This window comes from Camelus ferus, chromosome 9 (assembly GCF_009834535.1).
Source record: "Camelus ferus isolate YT-003-E chromosome 9, BCGSAC_Cfer_1.0, whole genome shotgun sequence".
Classification (NCBI taxonomy): Eukaryota; Metazoa; Chordata; class Mammalia; order Artiodactyla; family Camelidae; genus Camelus; species Camelus ferus.
Genome location: NC_045704.1, coordinates 54,881,997 through 54,897,462, shown reverse-complemented (window position 1 = coordinate 54,897,462; position 15,466 = coordinate 54,881,997). Strand labels below are relative to the sequence as shown.

Here is a 15,466-nt window from a genome sequence, read left to right as displayed (position 1 = left end):
TGGATGGTCATGTGCTAATAAAACCCTAATTTTATGGAAGAAGGGAAAGATACATTTTGGGTAACGACTAGCCATCATCCAAAAAGCACATGTTGGTTTTGTCAGTTGGTATAGCGTGTTCTTTGGCTATGTGCCAGAAATCCTTTCTCTTTAGAAAACCACATCTGACATGTTCTCTAATAATCTTTCTCTGTTCAGCGGTTGGATGAATAATGGCCCCCAAAGATATCCATGTCCTAATGCCTGGAACCCGTGAACGTTACCTTCCATGTCAAAAGGGACTTTGCAGATGTAATTGAGTTAAGGATCTTGAGACACAGAGATTATTCTAGATTTTCTGGGTCCTAAATGTATTCACAAGTATCTTTAGAAGAGGGAAGCAAAGGAAGTTTAAACTATAGAAGAGAGAGAAGGTCATGTGACAACCATAGAATCAAAGAGAGATTTGAAGCCTTAAGTTACTGACTTTAAAGATGGAGGCAGGGGCCATGAGCCAAGGAATGCAAAGAATATGGTTCTGTCAGCTGCAAAAGACAAGGAAACATCTCCAGAAGGAACCAGAGCTGCCAACACCTTGACTTTAGCCCAGTGAAATTGATTTCAGATGTGTAGCCTCCAGAACTGTAAGATAATAAATATGTATAATTGGACATCACCAAGTTTGTAATAATTTGTTATAGCAGCCATAGGAAACTAATACACCACCTCCAGGTGGATGATAATCCAGTCTCAGTCAATCAGACTATATCCTCTCCAGCTATAATGATTAGTTAACAGATAATCACATGACCCACAACTGTCCAATCAGTCTTACCTGGGACTTTTGCTGGAAGTAACAGAAAAAAAGAAAACAAACAAACAAAAAAAACAGTCTTTCTCAAGGATCCAAAGCTAAGGAAGTTGCTAGCTTTAGTTGTCAATGAATCCCATGTTGTTGTCACAGGAAAAGAACAACCAAAGAGTAGCAAGGGGAGCTGAGAAATGGGGAGACAGAGTTCTGATGATGTTGGAGACCCTGGAACTAGATCCACTTTTTGAGCTTCCAGTTACAGGAGCCAATCATTTCTACTTTTGATTTACCTGTACTGGGATGGATTGCTATCGTTTGCATCCCAAAGAGACCTGATTAACATGGTTGGTATCCACATTCTTCAATCTCTGAAAACAGTAAAGAACAAAAGTGGCAGAGGTATGCTGTGCTATCACAGGGGGAAATTTGTGTCCTTCTAACAAATCTCCAAATTCTTGAGCCCTGAGCAGAGAGCCCTTGGACTAGACACTCAAAATAACATGTAGTTTTAATTATCACTATTTAAACACAGTTTAATCAGAGAAGGAGAAAGAAAAAAACATTGACCCAAATAGGATGCCTGATCATTCTGAATAAGTACTATAAATGCTTATAAAAGAATGTTAAGATGCCTAATTGCTGTATAAATGAAATATAAACATTCATTTTGTGACTTGCAGCGTTCTTTATTAGGTAACAGGGAAAAACAACGTATCAAATGCACTATAAGTGATAAGTGCTTGTTCCCTTTTCTAAAACAAACCAATTCTTGAAACTATTAACCACCATTTAAATGTAACTATTTTTTCCTATTTATTTATCCCTTTTAATTTTTGTTATTAGTGGAAGAAAATAGATCTATGCAGGAGCCTGAGCAGCACAGTGGTACGAGCATGGAGTTGGGAGAGATTTGGAATCTGAAGCCTTGACTTTCAACCCCAGCTCTGTCAATTACTTGTTCTGTGATCTTCCTTGGATAAGTTGCTGGACTTCACTTGGCTCCCAGGTATAGCATGAGACTACTCTAAGGAGTCTCTTCCCCACATCTGAGCATTGTAGGGATAAATACCTTTTAGGGCAGTATCTCTCAGTCTTCACAGTGCATAGGAATTCCCTGGTGACCTCAAAGTTAGCTAAAATTTTGCAAGAATTTGGCAGATTCTTCTTAGGTCTGGAGTGGGACCTGAGATCTCCATTTCTAATAAGCTCCCAGGTGATGCTGATGTTCCTGCTTCACACTTTTGGGGAGTAAGGCTTTAGGGTGTCTCCCAGGCTCACTCACAACGATTTCCCTTCTCTACAAACTGCTCCAATTTTTAGTGATGGGCTATTAATGGTAGTTTTTGTACCCTCTTGCCATAGCTGATTATAGTAGGGGTGATTTCTGACCCAACCTGGGCCGAAAGAAGGTGTCACCTGCAAATCTGCTTTTGAATAGAGACGACCAGAGATGTACATTCACCTGCTCATTTATTAAGTAATTCTTTTTAAATGCTTTCTATGCCAGATGCTATAATGGGCAATGGAAATAGACCAGACAATAAAGCTCTGTACTCAGAGAGATTTCACTCTAGGGATGTACAAGATAATTTCAGGTAAGCCAAGTGCTGTGAAGTGATTGGAGATTGTCAAGGGTTGCAGGAGACCTACTTTAAATGGAGATGTTTGGGAAAGCCAAGCTCTTGCTTCTCTTTCTGCAGGCACTTTGGAGGCCACATGTTGAAGACAATGACATAACAAATGAAAGAAGGTCAGGTCCCTTGTGATTGTGTGCAGGAGAGCCACTCTCTCCTTCCCTGCAGATTAAGTGGACTGTGATGAGAGTGAGAAATGAACATTTATTGCATTTAACCACTAAGATTTCAGGGTTTATCTGTTATAGAAGCTAGCACTGCTTACCATAAATACATAACATTGTTCAACTCTTTCTGAGACTCTCAAAGTTGCCTTTTTCACTGAAATCAGCTAGAGTCATTCTCTACTACTTGAAATCCAAAGAAACTTGATACAATTTCTGTGAGATTCTGATGAGCTACTAGGTATAGTGAAGTATAAAGTGTTCATCTGTGAGGATTTGTAACTGTAAATTGATTTTTCTGAAATGTATCCACTTTCTGGATATATTATTGAGGGAAAAAACTAAAAAAGCATTGACATATAAATTCACACTGAGGTCAATTTCTTTCTCTATTGATTTCTATCTTAAAGTTCTTGTTCAAACTTTTACAAAATCAACTCCCTAAATTGCAGTGGAAACTAAGAAATTAATTATAATGTTTATAATTTTCCCTTAAAACATGAGTGCTTAGATTTTTAAGAGTCCTTGGTGGCACAAGAATATTAACATTCAAATTTGCTACACTTCTTATGGGCTATCAACATTGCAATAAATCTGGGTATCCCTCAGAGGATGCTGAAATTCCCTAGAGGATCTCTCTTCCATACTGCATGCTCACAAGAGTCTTTTCTTCCTTGGCTACTGGTCCCAAGAGCATGTTACTGGTCCCCTCACTAGACTTCTTCTCCTCTTCTAATCTTTGTGCATTTGGAGCAGCCAGAGAAAAACTGTTCCTTAAGACTACTTGGTACAACCGTATCTCAGTCTCCTAGGACTTATGGCTAGATTGCAGTTGAGGATAAGACAGACAAGATCAGAGAGGAAAGATTAGAGAAGCCGACGGTAGGGACTTAGCTTTCATTTCATGGCCTTCACTAATTTTTATATCCCAGTGCTGGAGCTTTTCCTTGTGACTTTGTGTTCTCAGTGAAAACTGAGCAGTAAATGACTTACTTCATATGAGCCTCTTTGAGTATGGATGTGGCAAGAGCAACGTATGAAGTCAAAACCCCCATCCTTTGATCCAACAAAAAGGAAACCTCCCCAGCTAGGGGTCAATTCACATGTGTGTGTGTGTGTGTGTGTGTGTGTGTGTGTGTGTGTGTACAGAGCCTGCAACTTTCCATAGAACCAGACAACTGATGAGGAGACATAAGATGAACCTCTCTGGGAAACCTTTGAATGAGCCTGCCAACGTTCCTTTCTACATGACTTTTCTTTGGCTGCTTCAGCAGCAAAAGTTAGTCTTAGCATTATTGCCTGCTCAGTGATCAGAATAAGTGGAACTGGAAAAATAGGGGAAATTGGGGACACTGGAAAACATATGGATATACAAAAATCTGGAAACAAAGATAGAGATTTTTAAAAATACATGGGGAGCAAATACTCAGGAGTCTCGAGAGCCTCATCCATCCATCCATCCATCCATCCATCCATCCATCCATCCAACCATCCATCCATCCATCCAAGCAATAACTGATTCAGCCGAGTTCCTCCTATTTATCTGGCATTGCCTGTGCTCTGTGTTGGAGGCACACAAAGTGGGAGGTGGAAGTGTGAAGGCAGAAATAGCAGGTAGGGACAGCAGTAGACGTGCCCTGAAAGGGCTCCCGCGAGTCTGGAACGCACGCGTTGGGCACGTCGGGGAGATTCATGAAGTGAACCTGATGCCCCAGCACAGGTGATGGTGGATGAGAAACCTACACATCATAAAGATGCCGAGACCTCCGAGTTTCCTAGAGAGGCCCGGAAGTGGCACCAGGAGGCCGGTCTCACAGCTCGGGCGCCGAGCGGGGGCGGCGGCAGGCATATGAGTCCGGGGCCGTCCTGCCTCGCGCCACCTCGGCGCCGCTGTCTTCTGCCGCCACTGTGAGTGGACCTGGGTTGGGCAACTCCTCCTGTGCGGGAACCCGGGCTGGGCTGTCGGGGGCGCCCAGGCTCGCGCGCGCGTCGGGGGCTGCGGAGGGCGGCCGCGCTGGTACCTGCCGGTGGCAGTCCAGGTGGGGCGAGCGCCGTGGCCGCAGGGACGGGGCGTGGTCGTGAGGGATGCAGACCTCAGTCCTCCCGTTTTTAGTTCTTTTGAATACCAAGTGGGCGGGCTCAGCGTGGCTTTCTAGAATGTCGCGAAGACCTCCAACACTCGCTAGCTTCTGTTTTTTTTTTTTCTTTTTCTTTTTTTAAAGATACCCGGCCCCAAGCTCAGAGCTGCCTGCAGGCATCTGTATCCAGCTAGACTTGAGTCACATCTTTTATTTTCATCACACTTTGGGGGGAAAGATTACCTTCTTGGTGACAAATAATTTTGGATTTCCATTTAAGTGGCCATATAAGTTTCCTATATAAAATGAACGTATTTATTGTTAAAAGGTAAGTAGACTTAAATAAAACACAGTAGGGAAGTAATAGTACCAGAGATACCAGGTGTGGCAGAAATTATGAAGGTGGTAAGTGACCTGTCCCAACCCGGCTGGGGGCGTCTACAGACCTGGCTTCAAGTCCTGGGTCCCAGCTCAGCCACTGACACCTGCATCATTTGTAGGCCAGTTTCGTTTCATTTCTTTTCTTCTCTTCTTTTTTTTTTCTCCAGCTTTAATGAGATATAATTGATACATAATATTGTGTAATTTTAAGGTGTACACCGTGAGGACTTGCTGCACATGTATTGTGAAATGATAACCACAGTAAGGTTAATTGACATCTCCATCACCTCACATGATTACAGTTTTTTGTGTATGGTGAGAACTTTAAGGATCTACCCTCTTAGCAACTTTCAGTCTATGATACAGTATTGATAACTGTGATCATCATACTATTTATTAGATCCACAGAACTTAAATCTGTCTTACAACTGAAATCGAATACCCTTTGACCAACATCTACTTACCTCCCCCACCCCCCAAGCCCGTGGCAACCACCATTTACTGTTTCTATGAGTTAAGCTTTTCTTAGAATCTTTGTATAAGTGATATCATGCAGTATTTGTCTTTGTCTGACTTATTTCACTTAGCATAATGCCCTCAAGTTACATTTGTGTTGTCACTAATGGTAGGGTTTCCTTCCTTTTTTAAATGGCTTGAATAATATTCCATTGTGTACATATATATTTATATATATACCCTGTATTTTCTTTATTCATTCATCCATTAATGGGCACTTAGGTTGTTTCCATGACTTAGCTATTGTGAATAATGCTGCAATGAATATGGAGGTGCAGTGCAGGTACCTTTTCAAGATAAGGGTTTCATTTACTTTGGAGATAGATAGATAGATAGATAGATAGATAGATAGATAGATAGATAGATAGATAGATGCAGACAAGGTTCTTAACCTCTGAGCTTTTTCCTCATATCTGAAAAGCTGAGGATAATAACTACCTCAGGAGATTATCCTGAGGCTTCAGTGGTAAACCTTAAAGCAGCTAGCCCATAATAAATAAATGTAGCCATAGTTGTTATTTTCATTTCAGCAAGGAGGAAACAGCATCAGAGAAGTTCAGGGACTTGCCCAGGGTCACACAGGGAATTGGTGGGAGAACCAAGTCTAGGACCCGGATTCTCTGATTTCTAATGTAGGAAGTTTAGCCCTGCCTCCCCACTCCCTCTGCTTCTTCGGAGGGGATGGAGTGCCTACTGCCTGCCCCTCTGGAAATTGGAATGGTCCCTGTCAGGTTGTAGAATATGTGAGGTGTGAAAGCCCCTGTGGGACCCAGGTCAGTGTAGACTTGGCTGCTTCAGTCAGAGACCCTGCACAGCCCAAGAGCTTGGTGTGGTTGAGGTGTAAGCTGTGGAGTCAAGACGCACGTGGGTTCCAACAGATACAGGTCTGTGCTCTCCTGTTTACTAGCAGTAGTGAATGGGATCAACCAACTAGTACTCGCTTCACAAGGCTGTTAGAGGCATCAAAGGAAACGACTAGTGGGAAAGGCCTGGCACCACACCTGGCACACAATACGTGCTTAATAAATGACAGCTGAGAGTGCTTTGCTGTGTTGAAGTGGCAGATGTGCAGCCCTAGAGAGGGGAGGAAGTCCAAATGTAGGACTTGCAGGTACAGCGGAAAAGGGCATTCGAAAAGGCTGCAGAGTACTCATCACACTTGGACTTACTGGGTTTAGGATCCGCCAGATACTCCTTGTCCCTGCAGACATTCACAGAGAAATGACCAGTGCTTGCATGGAGTTTCTCTGGTAGTTTGGGAAGCAGATGAGAAATGCTTATAAAATTGTTTACTTTTATCATAAGCATCATGAATAACTGCAAGGATCTTTTGTGCAACAACTATCTAGGTAAAAGGAGTCTGAGTTGGTAGCTGGACAAGAAGATAAAGCAATGAGAATTAGACAGCTTCCTTGCCACCTCCAGGCATTTTCAAAACGTGTGCAAATACCCCTATTTGTTAAGAGTATATCAACTTCCCACTTAATGCTATGCCCTTAATTTTCTTTCCAAATGTGTTTGGCCTTTTATGTTTTACACCTCACATCCCTTTTTCCTGTACCAAGGTGATTCTCCTTGTCGTCTCTAACTACTTCTTCATCTCTGCTGCCTTGACTGCTTTGTGTTAAACACATAATTTTCAGATCATGTTTGGAATTTGAACAGCACCATTTCTAAGCCCCCTAGCCTCAATATACTTTCCTGGTCTCAGTACAGTAAAAGAACACTTACCTGTTGCTTCCAGTCAGTACTTGGGCACTAATTTAAAATACTCCATCATCGGGTTAAACTCCCTGGACATATTTTTATCTTCCCTAAAGTAAATACAGTAAATTTTTATTTTCGTGTAAGCCATCCTCAGTTCTCCTCACTGTTCCATACTCTAGTGGTGCCTAGATTTGTATATTGCATTGTAATACCAGAGGGTTAGTAGCATCACCCTCTTGACCCCTCCAGATGAAGGAACTGTGTGCGTAAGCTAGGGTTCTCATTACTGATCTTTCACATTTAATTAAGTCTTTGTAAATCTAAAGTACTCCTAGTCATTTTTATGAGTTTCTTCTCATACCTTCCCTGGGAGATGTCAACTTTATTACCCTCATTTTACTATTATCAAGGCGTCTGGCAGATTTTAAGTTTTATTTGTTCTTGTTTGCAATTAAGATTCTTTTTTTTTTTTTTTTTTGATCATGTACTTAACCTTAACCTGTATCTGCTCAAATGACTGCTCAGGTCAAATGCAATCCTCCCCACCCCCAGCCAGAGGAAAGCATTACTGCACAAAATCACATTTTGGAAGAGCCTTAAAGCAATTGAGATTATAAACACTGGTCTGAGTGCCCAGCCCTAGAAGGAATCATATGGAAATTCAATAATAAAACAGAAGCTGCGAAATAGTAAAAAAATCAGGCAGCTGATTGAAGGAAAATTGTGTATACTCTTTCTCCCTTCTGGCCTAGTGTTCGTGAGAATTTCTTTCAGTTTCCTGCGAAATGTGTCTGCTGCGATTTTTCTGTGCTCGTTGACACAGGGAGCCAGGAAAGGAGGAGATGACTCCCGGGTGGTGTCATAAATGGCTGGCAACCCACGGAGATTCCACTGACCTAGTAGATAACCTTCTTTTCATTGCTGTTTGCCTTGCCGAATTACTAATTCTTCTTTACTGGTTGCCACTTGTCTGACCCTCCTGATCAGGTCACTTGTACCAGTTCTTACCTCAGATCACTATGGAGTGAGTTTAGGGGAAATGAGGAGTAGCCTGAATAGGCCTGACAGGTACTCTGAAGCATGAATAATTGGAACTTGTATATTCCCGGCGTGATTAATGTGCACATGAGCCACGACTGACCCATTGTCTTATGACTGGACTGAAATGTGCAATTTTAAAAACAAAGAGTAATTAGAGACGAGGAGGAATTTCTGTTGGAAAAATTTCACCTGGACTCTTTGAGGCCTTGTCCATTTCTGATTTCCTTACAGGGCAATTCTTATGGAGATGTAAAGAATACCTCACCCTGTGTTATCTGGCATCCTCTTAATGAAAACCCTGTTAACCAACCAGAACATTTCTGAAACCTGTGCCTGCTGTTTTTATTAAGGACATCACTGCCCTCAGACTTGGCTGGGCACTGTCTGCTAATTATCCTAATTTCAGCTGAGCACACTGGTGTTTCACCGTCACCAATAACCCTCTGGCCCAGATCCTTATCACCTCTTGCCTAGATTCTTGCCCACTTCCAAGTTCTCCCTCCTCCAGGGAGAGCTTAATCTTTCACAAGGACCAAAGTGAGCCCACTGTTCCATAAGCCCACAAAGACCCTGTTGTCCACAGAACAGATTTCAGGCTCCCTCAAAGGGGACTCAAAGCTGTCTCCAAGCCAACTCCAGGCCATCTTTCTGCCCTAGATCACCAGCCACAAACCTTGGCAGCAATTTGAATGCCCCATATTAGTTGCTCAACAAAAGCCACCCCTGTTGCTCATCTGTTCATTTATGAAGCTCCCTCAGTCTGCCCACACCCGCCCGATGTCCCAGTTCAGCTCTAATGCTCAGCCCCTTTTTTTAATTGAGGTATAGTCAATGTACAATGTTATGTTAATTTCTGGTATACAGCATAGTGATTCATTTATACATGTATATTTCTTTTCATATTCTTTTTCACTATAAGTTACTACAAGATACTGAACACAGTTCCCTGTGCTATACCTTGTTGTTTACCTATTTTATATATAGTGGTTAGTATCTGCAAATCCCAAACTCCCAATTTATCCCTCCCTATCCCCTTTCCCCGCTGGTAACCATAAGTTTGTTTTCTATGTCTGTGGGTCTCTGTTTTGTAAATAAGCTCATTTGTGGTTTTTTTTTTTTTTTAGATTCCACATATAAATTATATCATATGGTATTTTTCTTTCTCTTTCTGGCTTACTTCACTTAGAATGACAGTCTCCAGGTCCAAACATGTTGCTGCAAATGGCATTATTTTCTTCTTTTTTATGGCTGAGTAGTATTCCATTGTATAAATGTACCACAGCTTCTTTATCCAGTCATCTACCGACATTACATTTAGGTTGCTTCCATGTCTTGACTATTGTGTATAGTGCTGCTAATAACATTAGGGGTGCATGTATCTTTTTGAAGTAGAGTTACTATTATTATTTTAGTGTAGAAGCAGAGGGATGGAGAAGCAAGACCTCCTGAGCATTGAGCACATGCAGTACTCAGAAGATTTCCCGGGTGAGGAGAATATGGTTTGCTACACAAAGGACATTTCCCTCCGCTTTTTTTTTTTTTAATGTAGGGTTAATAAAATACCAGCATTAAACTATGCTGCAGTGTGCTGTTTTAAACCAAAATGTTAGAAATTTGCTTTAAAGTTCTCTTTGATTTTTCTGGTGTATGTGGGAAAATGCTTCCTCTACCAAATTTGAACGAATTCTTTTCAAAAAGGCCCTAATGTTTTCCAAAGATTAAGACTAATGTCTTACATTTAGAGAGTGTTTATGGTTACTAAAGCACTCCCAGGTATGTTACCTTATTTAACCTTCACACTGACCTTGTCAGGCAGCCAGGGCAGATACTACCTTCCCATATTACATGGGAAGAAATGTAAAGTCCAAGAAATGAAAGAAAAGGGGTAGGGAGGAGTTGGCTAATGTCACAAAGCCATGCCTGGAACCCAAGTCTTAGCATTTCTTCCTACTAGAGCATACTGCATTTTTGTTTCTGGTAACCCCAAATGAGGGATAGTCACATTTGCATTTGTATCAGTAACAGTGTTGCATACTTCTTTATAGGTCCAGTTATCTTTGACTGTCATATATGGACTCCCAAAAATCTCCGAAGGAAACGATCCTCATTACTGGAGGAGTTGGCTATTTTGGTTTCCGGTCAGTGCATCTATAAAATATGTCCATGGAATTGTTTTAGTGGTGGTTGCTGGGAAAAGTATAGCTTTCAACTCTGACATTAGTGCAGGGTAGACTTTTACTTGTTTGTATGTTGTTAGACCACGAAGGGACTATATTGCCCACAGCTCAGATACCGAAATTAAGAATTACAGATATATTCCCCTTTAAGAAAAATTCTTTATAAAAACCATTAAATTGGGGAAGGGAGATACTCGCATCACCAAAAACAATTTAAAATAATGGCTGTTGTTCCACAATTATGTTATCCTTCATAAATATTCCAAAGAATGGTTGATGGGCCCGAGAACAGGGGTGGAAAAAAGGTAACATGTAGACACCACTGTCTTTGAAGATTAAATTATAATATCTCTCTTATTATAATTTAAGTAGATGTGAGGATTCTCACTTTTGAATATTTGCATAAGTAAGACTTGTACCAATGAACATGTAAAGGGAGGAACTCAGGATAAGCCAAGAAGATTTGGAAAATTATTTTACATGCTTTCCTAGGCATAGCTTAATAGTGATTTGATTTTTCTTTTACTCTTTCTTATTTCAGCCTAGGCTGTGCCATGAACCAGAACGGAATCCGTGTGCTTCTGTTTGACATCAGAAGCCCTGCTCAAACCATTCCAGAAGGAATCCAGTTTATACGCGGAGACATTCGCCACCTCTCTGACGTAGAGAAAGCCTTCCAGGATGTGGATGTCTCGTGTGTGTTCCACACTGCCTCTTACGGTATGTCAGGGCGGGAGCAACTGAATCGAAACCTGATCGAAGAAGTCAATGTGAGGGGCACAGACAACGTCCTCCAGGCTTGCCGGAAGAGAGGGGTGCCACGGCTTGTTTACACCAGCACTTGCAATGTCATCTTCGGAGGTCAAGTTATCAGAAATGGAGATGAATCTCTGCCTTATCTGCCTCTTCACCTCTATCCTGATCACTACTCTCGGACCAAGGCTGTTGCAGAGAGGAAGGTGCTGGAGGCCAATGGCTCAGCCCTGGAGAGGAGTGACGGGGTGCTGAGAACCTGTGCTCTGAGACCAGCTGGCATCTACGGGCCTGGGGAACAAAGGCACCTCCCCAGGATCGTGAACTACATTGAGAAGGGCCTGTTCAAGTTTGTGTTTGGAGACCCCAAGAATCTGGTTGAATTTGTCCATGTTGATAACCTGGTGCAGGCTCACATTCTGGCTTCAGAGGCCTTGAAAGCTGACAAGGGCCACATTGCCTCTGGGCAGCCCTACTTCATCTCAGATGGCAGACCTGTGAACAACTTTGAGTTCTTCCGGCCTTTGGTTGAGGGCCTGGGCTACACATTCCCATCCATCCGCCTGCCCGTGACCCTCATCTACTGCTTTGCTTTCCTAACCGAGATGGCCCACTTTGTTCTTCGTCGACTCTACAACTTCCAGCCCTTCCTCACCTGCACTGAAGTTTACAAAACCGGTGTCACACATTACTTCAGCCTAGAGAAAGCCAAGAAGGAGCTCGGCTATGAGGCTCAGGCCTTTGACTTTCAGGAGGTAGTGGAATGGTTTAAAGCCCACGGTCATGGCAGAAATCCTAGAAGCCGTGACTCGGAGGGCCTTGTTTGGGACGGGCTGTTGGTCTTACTCTTGGTGACAGTGGTCTTCATGTGGCTCTACCCTGTGATTCTTTCACTGTGAAGGAAGAGCCAGAAAGCTAAAAACCAGGAGCTGATCACACTTGATGAGGTGGTTTTTCAAGAAATGCTGGTTTTCATAGATAGATAGGTAGATAAGTAGGTAGGTAGGTAGATAATAGCTACCTGGTGCCAAATTTGGGTTCCTCAACTTGCTACTTAGGAATAGATTCTTGGATTAAGTCTTTATTTCTTACCTCCTTGCACATATCTGGAAGGGAGACAATAGAAGCAAAAATGAATTTGAGATTTCGTTCCTTGGGTCCTCCTTCTTTAGATGGGTACAGTGGAAGCCATTTTGAAGCCATAGAGCTGAACTTCCTTAGATGGGAAATGTTTTACTTGAATTTCTCAGAAGCCAAAAATTATTTATTTCCGTTCCATACACTCTGCCAAAACATACACTGAAACGAGAATGGCAAAATGCTAACAGACTTGAGGCTGTGTGGAAAAACACCAAATCGGGTTTGATCCCTACAGCCTAGCCCTCTGAGAAGATGATGACGGTTGCAGGGGAGGCCTTTGCTATTGACAGCATACATTTTGGGTCTTTGTGATAGACGGGTATTATGCCTATGTGACCTCATGCTAATGTGTGCCATTGAAACAAACAGGCCTTTACCTTACCTCACAGGATTCTTTTGAGGATTAAATTAGGGAAGGCATATCAAGTGCCACTCAACACACATAAGCACACATATTTTTATTCATATTGTTAGTCTACATTCCTTATAAGGGTTTTCTTCCTCGAGGTGTTCTGCTTAGATGGTGCTATTGCTACTGACCTTTCTGGAATGCCTTTGTGGTGTACCCTTGGAGTCTGTAACAAGTGTGTTTAAATAGATGCAGTGTTTGTAAAGTTTTGGTCTCTGAGGATAGATTGAAGTGTAGGAAACAGCTAAAAATCAGAGGATTAATGAGGATACTGAAACTAATGATGCCATTTGTAATTAAAAAATAGAGCATCGCTCTCAACTAATAGACTGGTTTTCTTACTGGGAGGAATTTCGGTTCTCTGAAGGCCACTTCCAATGAGGAATGTTCTGAACAATGGCGGCATTGTCTAGCCACCCAGTGGGACTGCTGTGACACATGTTCTGCTGCACCATTGCATAGGAACCGAAGTGGAAGGAAGACAGAGAGTCTTGACCCATTCCATGATTACAGCTACCAGAAGGACAGTGTTCAAACATCATAAAAAGGATGGATTGCTGTGGAAGGTAATGTTAGAGTCATTCTGAGAGGAAGAGTATACAAGATGAACAGTCCCTGGTGCATGTTGCCTGGGTGTTTTGGGAAAAGTGCTCAACTTGACCCCAGAAGACCTGTGACTATGAATATCTTGTGTGGCCTTAACCAAGAGACTGAAGCTTCCATATGCCTCAGTCACCTCATTTGGGAAACAAGAATGACTATATCTGCCTCTTCTATAAACCCACCTACCCACCTCACAGATAAAACGAGACATATTAAAAGTACTAATAATATATAAACTACAGCATAAATATGAGATGGTGGTAGTGATTTTTTTTGTGAAATATGTGTAGAGTCTTCTATATCATGAGCTGGTTTTGCTTTTTAGTCTGGGATGAACATGAATGAGTACCTACAGCATATCTAACATACCAGGTGCTGAAGGGCAAGTTTCTCTGTCCTTTACAGACTTACAGTCCAGTAAGGACCTGGTGTACTCACTCCAGAAGGTGACTGAGGGAACAGGTAAGAACAGGAAAATTGAGAGCTATCACACACTTAAAAAACATGTTTTTAATGAAGTCCTTCAAAAGAATGATAGATACATCTCAGTTTACTTAAACCAAGTGTACTGAGCAGAGTGGGGTTTTGCTTGGTTTTTTGTTTTTCTTTCCATAGTCAGGATTGACATATAGACTTTCTTGTCATCCAGATGAGACATTTGGCCATTCCACAATGTTTGACACAGTTGTCCGTGCTCTCCTTGAAACATAGTTCATTTACTCTTCATGAACTCACTCTTCTGGCCTCTCTCCTTGTATTAATTATTTACTGCTACATAGCAAATTACCCCAAGACATCCCATCTTGAAACAACAGACATTCCCTCCTTTTCTATGGGGCAGGTGTTTGGATGTGGCCTACCTCACTAAGCTCTTGCTTAGGGTCCCATGGAGCTTATGTCATGACATCAGCTGGCACTCCTGTCATCTGAAAGTTTGAAGCTGGAGGATCCACTTCCAGGATAGTTCATCCAGGTGAGTATTGGCAGGAGACCTCAGGTCCTCACCATGTGAGCATCTCTGTAGGACTGCTTGAATGTCCTCATGTTGTGGCAACTGGCTTCCCACAGCACAGGCAGTTCAAGTGGAGCAAGGTGGAAGCAGCAGTGTCTTTCATGACTTACCCTCGGAAGTCTCATGCTGCACCCCACACTATACTGTTTACACAGGTCAGTCCTTTTCAGTCGGGGGTGGGGGAGCTACCCAAAGGTGTGAACACCAGAAGGAGGGGGAACATTGCAGGCCATCTTGGCAGCTGGGCTCTCGGCTCCACTCTTTGACTCATCCTTCGTTCTCCACGAAAGGTAGCCCCTATTTACAGCCACATAGTTTTCTCAACCTGCTTCCACTCAGTAGAATTTTGGGGATCCAAAGACCTCCTTACCTTTTGTTCCATATCTCTTTCAGTCCAAGCTGGTAGTGTTACTGCAAATAGAATTATTTTGAACACTTTTTGTGTCTCCTATGAGTCTTACTGCAGTTCACTCCATTAAGCAAGAGCCACACCCACAAATTTCTTGGAAATACATTCTCCACCTTGGGTATCTGCTCAGACTGCTGAGGGACATGGCCTTTAAGTTTCTTAGAAATCTTATTGTTTGAATAGCCCTCTAAGGCACCACCTTAGGTCTCTCTTAGGTCATAAAAGATTATAGCCATGACCTTGGTTATACACTGTCACTTCCACAATAGATTGGCTACAGGTTAGCCCACCTCCATGTGGAAGAGACTGACTACTCAATGACACAAATAGCAGGAGGTGGGGATAACTGGACGCCACTTTGGCATCTGCCACCACACTCCCGCATCTCATCAGTTTTCTTACCTCCTTCACACCAATTTTACTTGGTAGATTTCTTCAGTGCTTAGTACTCGGCCCTCTGTTAACACTGTAATTTCTCCCTATGTGATCTTATCCAAGCCCCTGGCTTTAATTTCCATCTCCATTCCAGATGTATACTGCTAGATTTATAGTTCCAGTCCAGATCGTTCTTCTGAGTCCCAGGCCCATCTGCCCAGCTACCTCTGCACCTCTGCCTGGATATTTCACATGCATCTTTTAGTTAACATATCCA

The 15,466-nt window shown here is 42.4% G+C and overlaps 1 protein-coding gene across 5 annotated transcripts; it reads left to right on the top strand.

Annotated features, from left to right (window-relative positions):
- The first annotated feature begins 4,224 nt into the window (after positions 1-4,224).
- Positions 4,225-13,644, top strand: SDR42E1 (short chain dehydrogenase/reductase family 42E, member 1). 5 transcript variants are annotated; one of them, XM_032486850.1, is made up of 4 exons: positions 4,412-4,496; positions 4,811-4,994; positions 10,357-10,449; positions 11,030-13,644. In XM_032486850.1, the coding sequence occupies exons 3-4, from the start codon at positions 10,382-10,384 to the stop codon at positions 12,138-12,140; spliced, it is 1,179 nt and encodes a 392-aa protein (XP_032342741.1). In that variant the 5' UTR covers positions 4,412-4,496; positions 4,811-4,994; positions 10,357-10,381; the 3' UTR covers positions 12,141-13,644. The 5 variants fall into 5 exon arrangements, with proteins under 5 accessions (XP_032342739.1, XP_032342740.1, XP_032342741.1 ...); XM_032486849.1 differs by lacking the exon at positions 4,811-4,994 and having other exon boundaries at positions 4,364-4,496; XM_032486852.1 differs by lacking the exon at positions 4,811-4,994 and having other exon boundaries at positions 4,496-4,627.
- Positions 13,645-15,466: the final 1,822 nt, after the last annotated feature.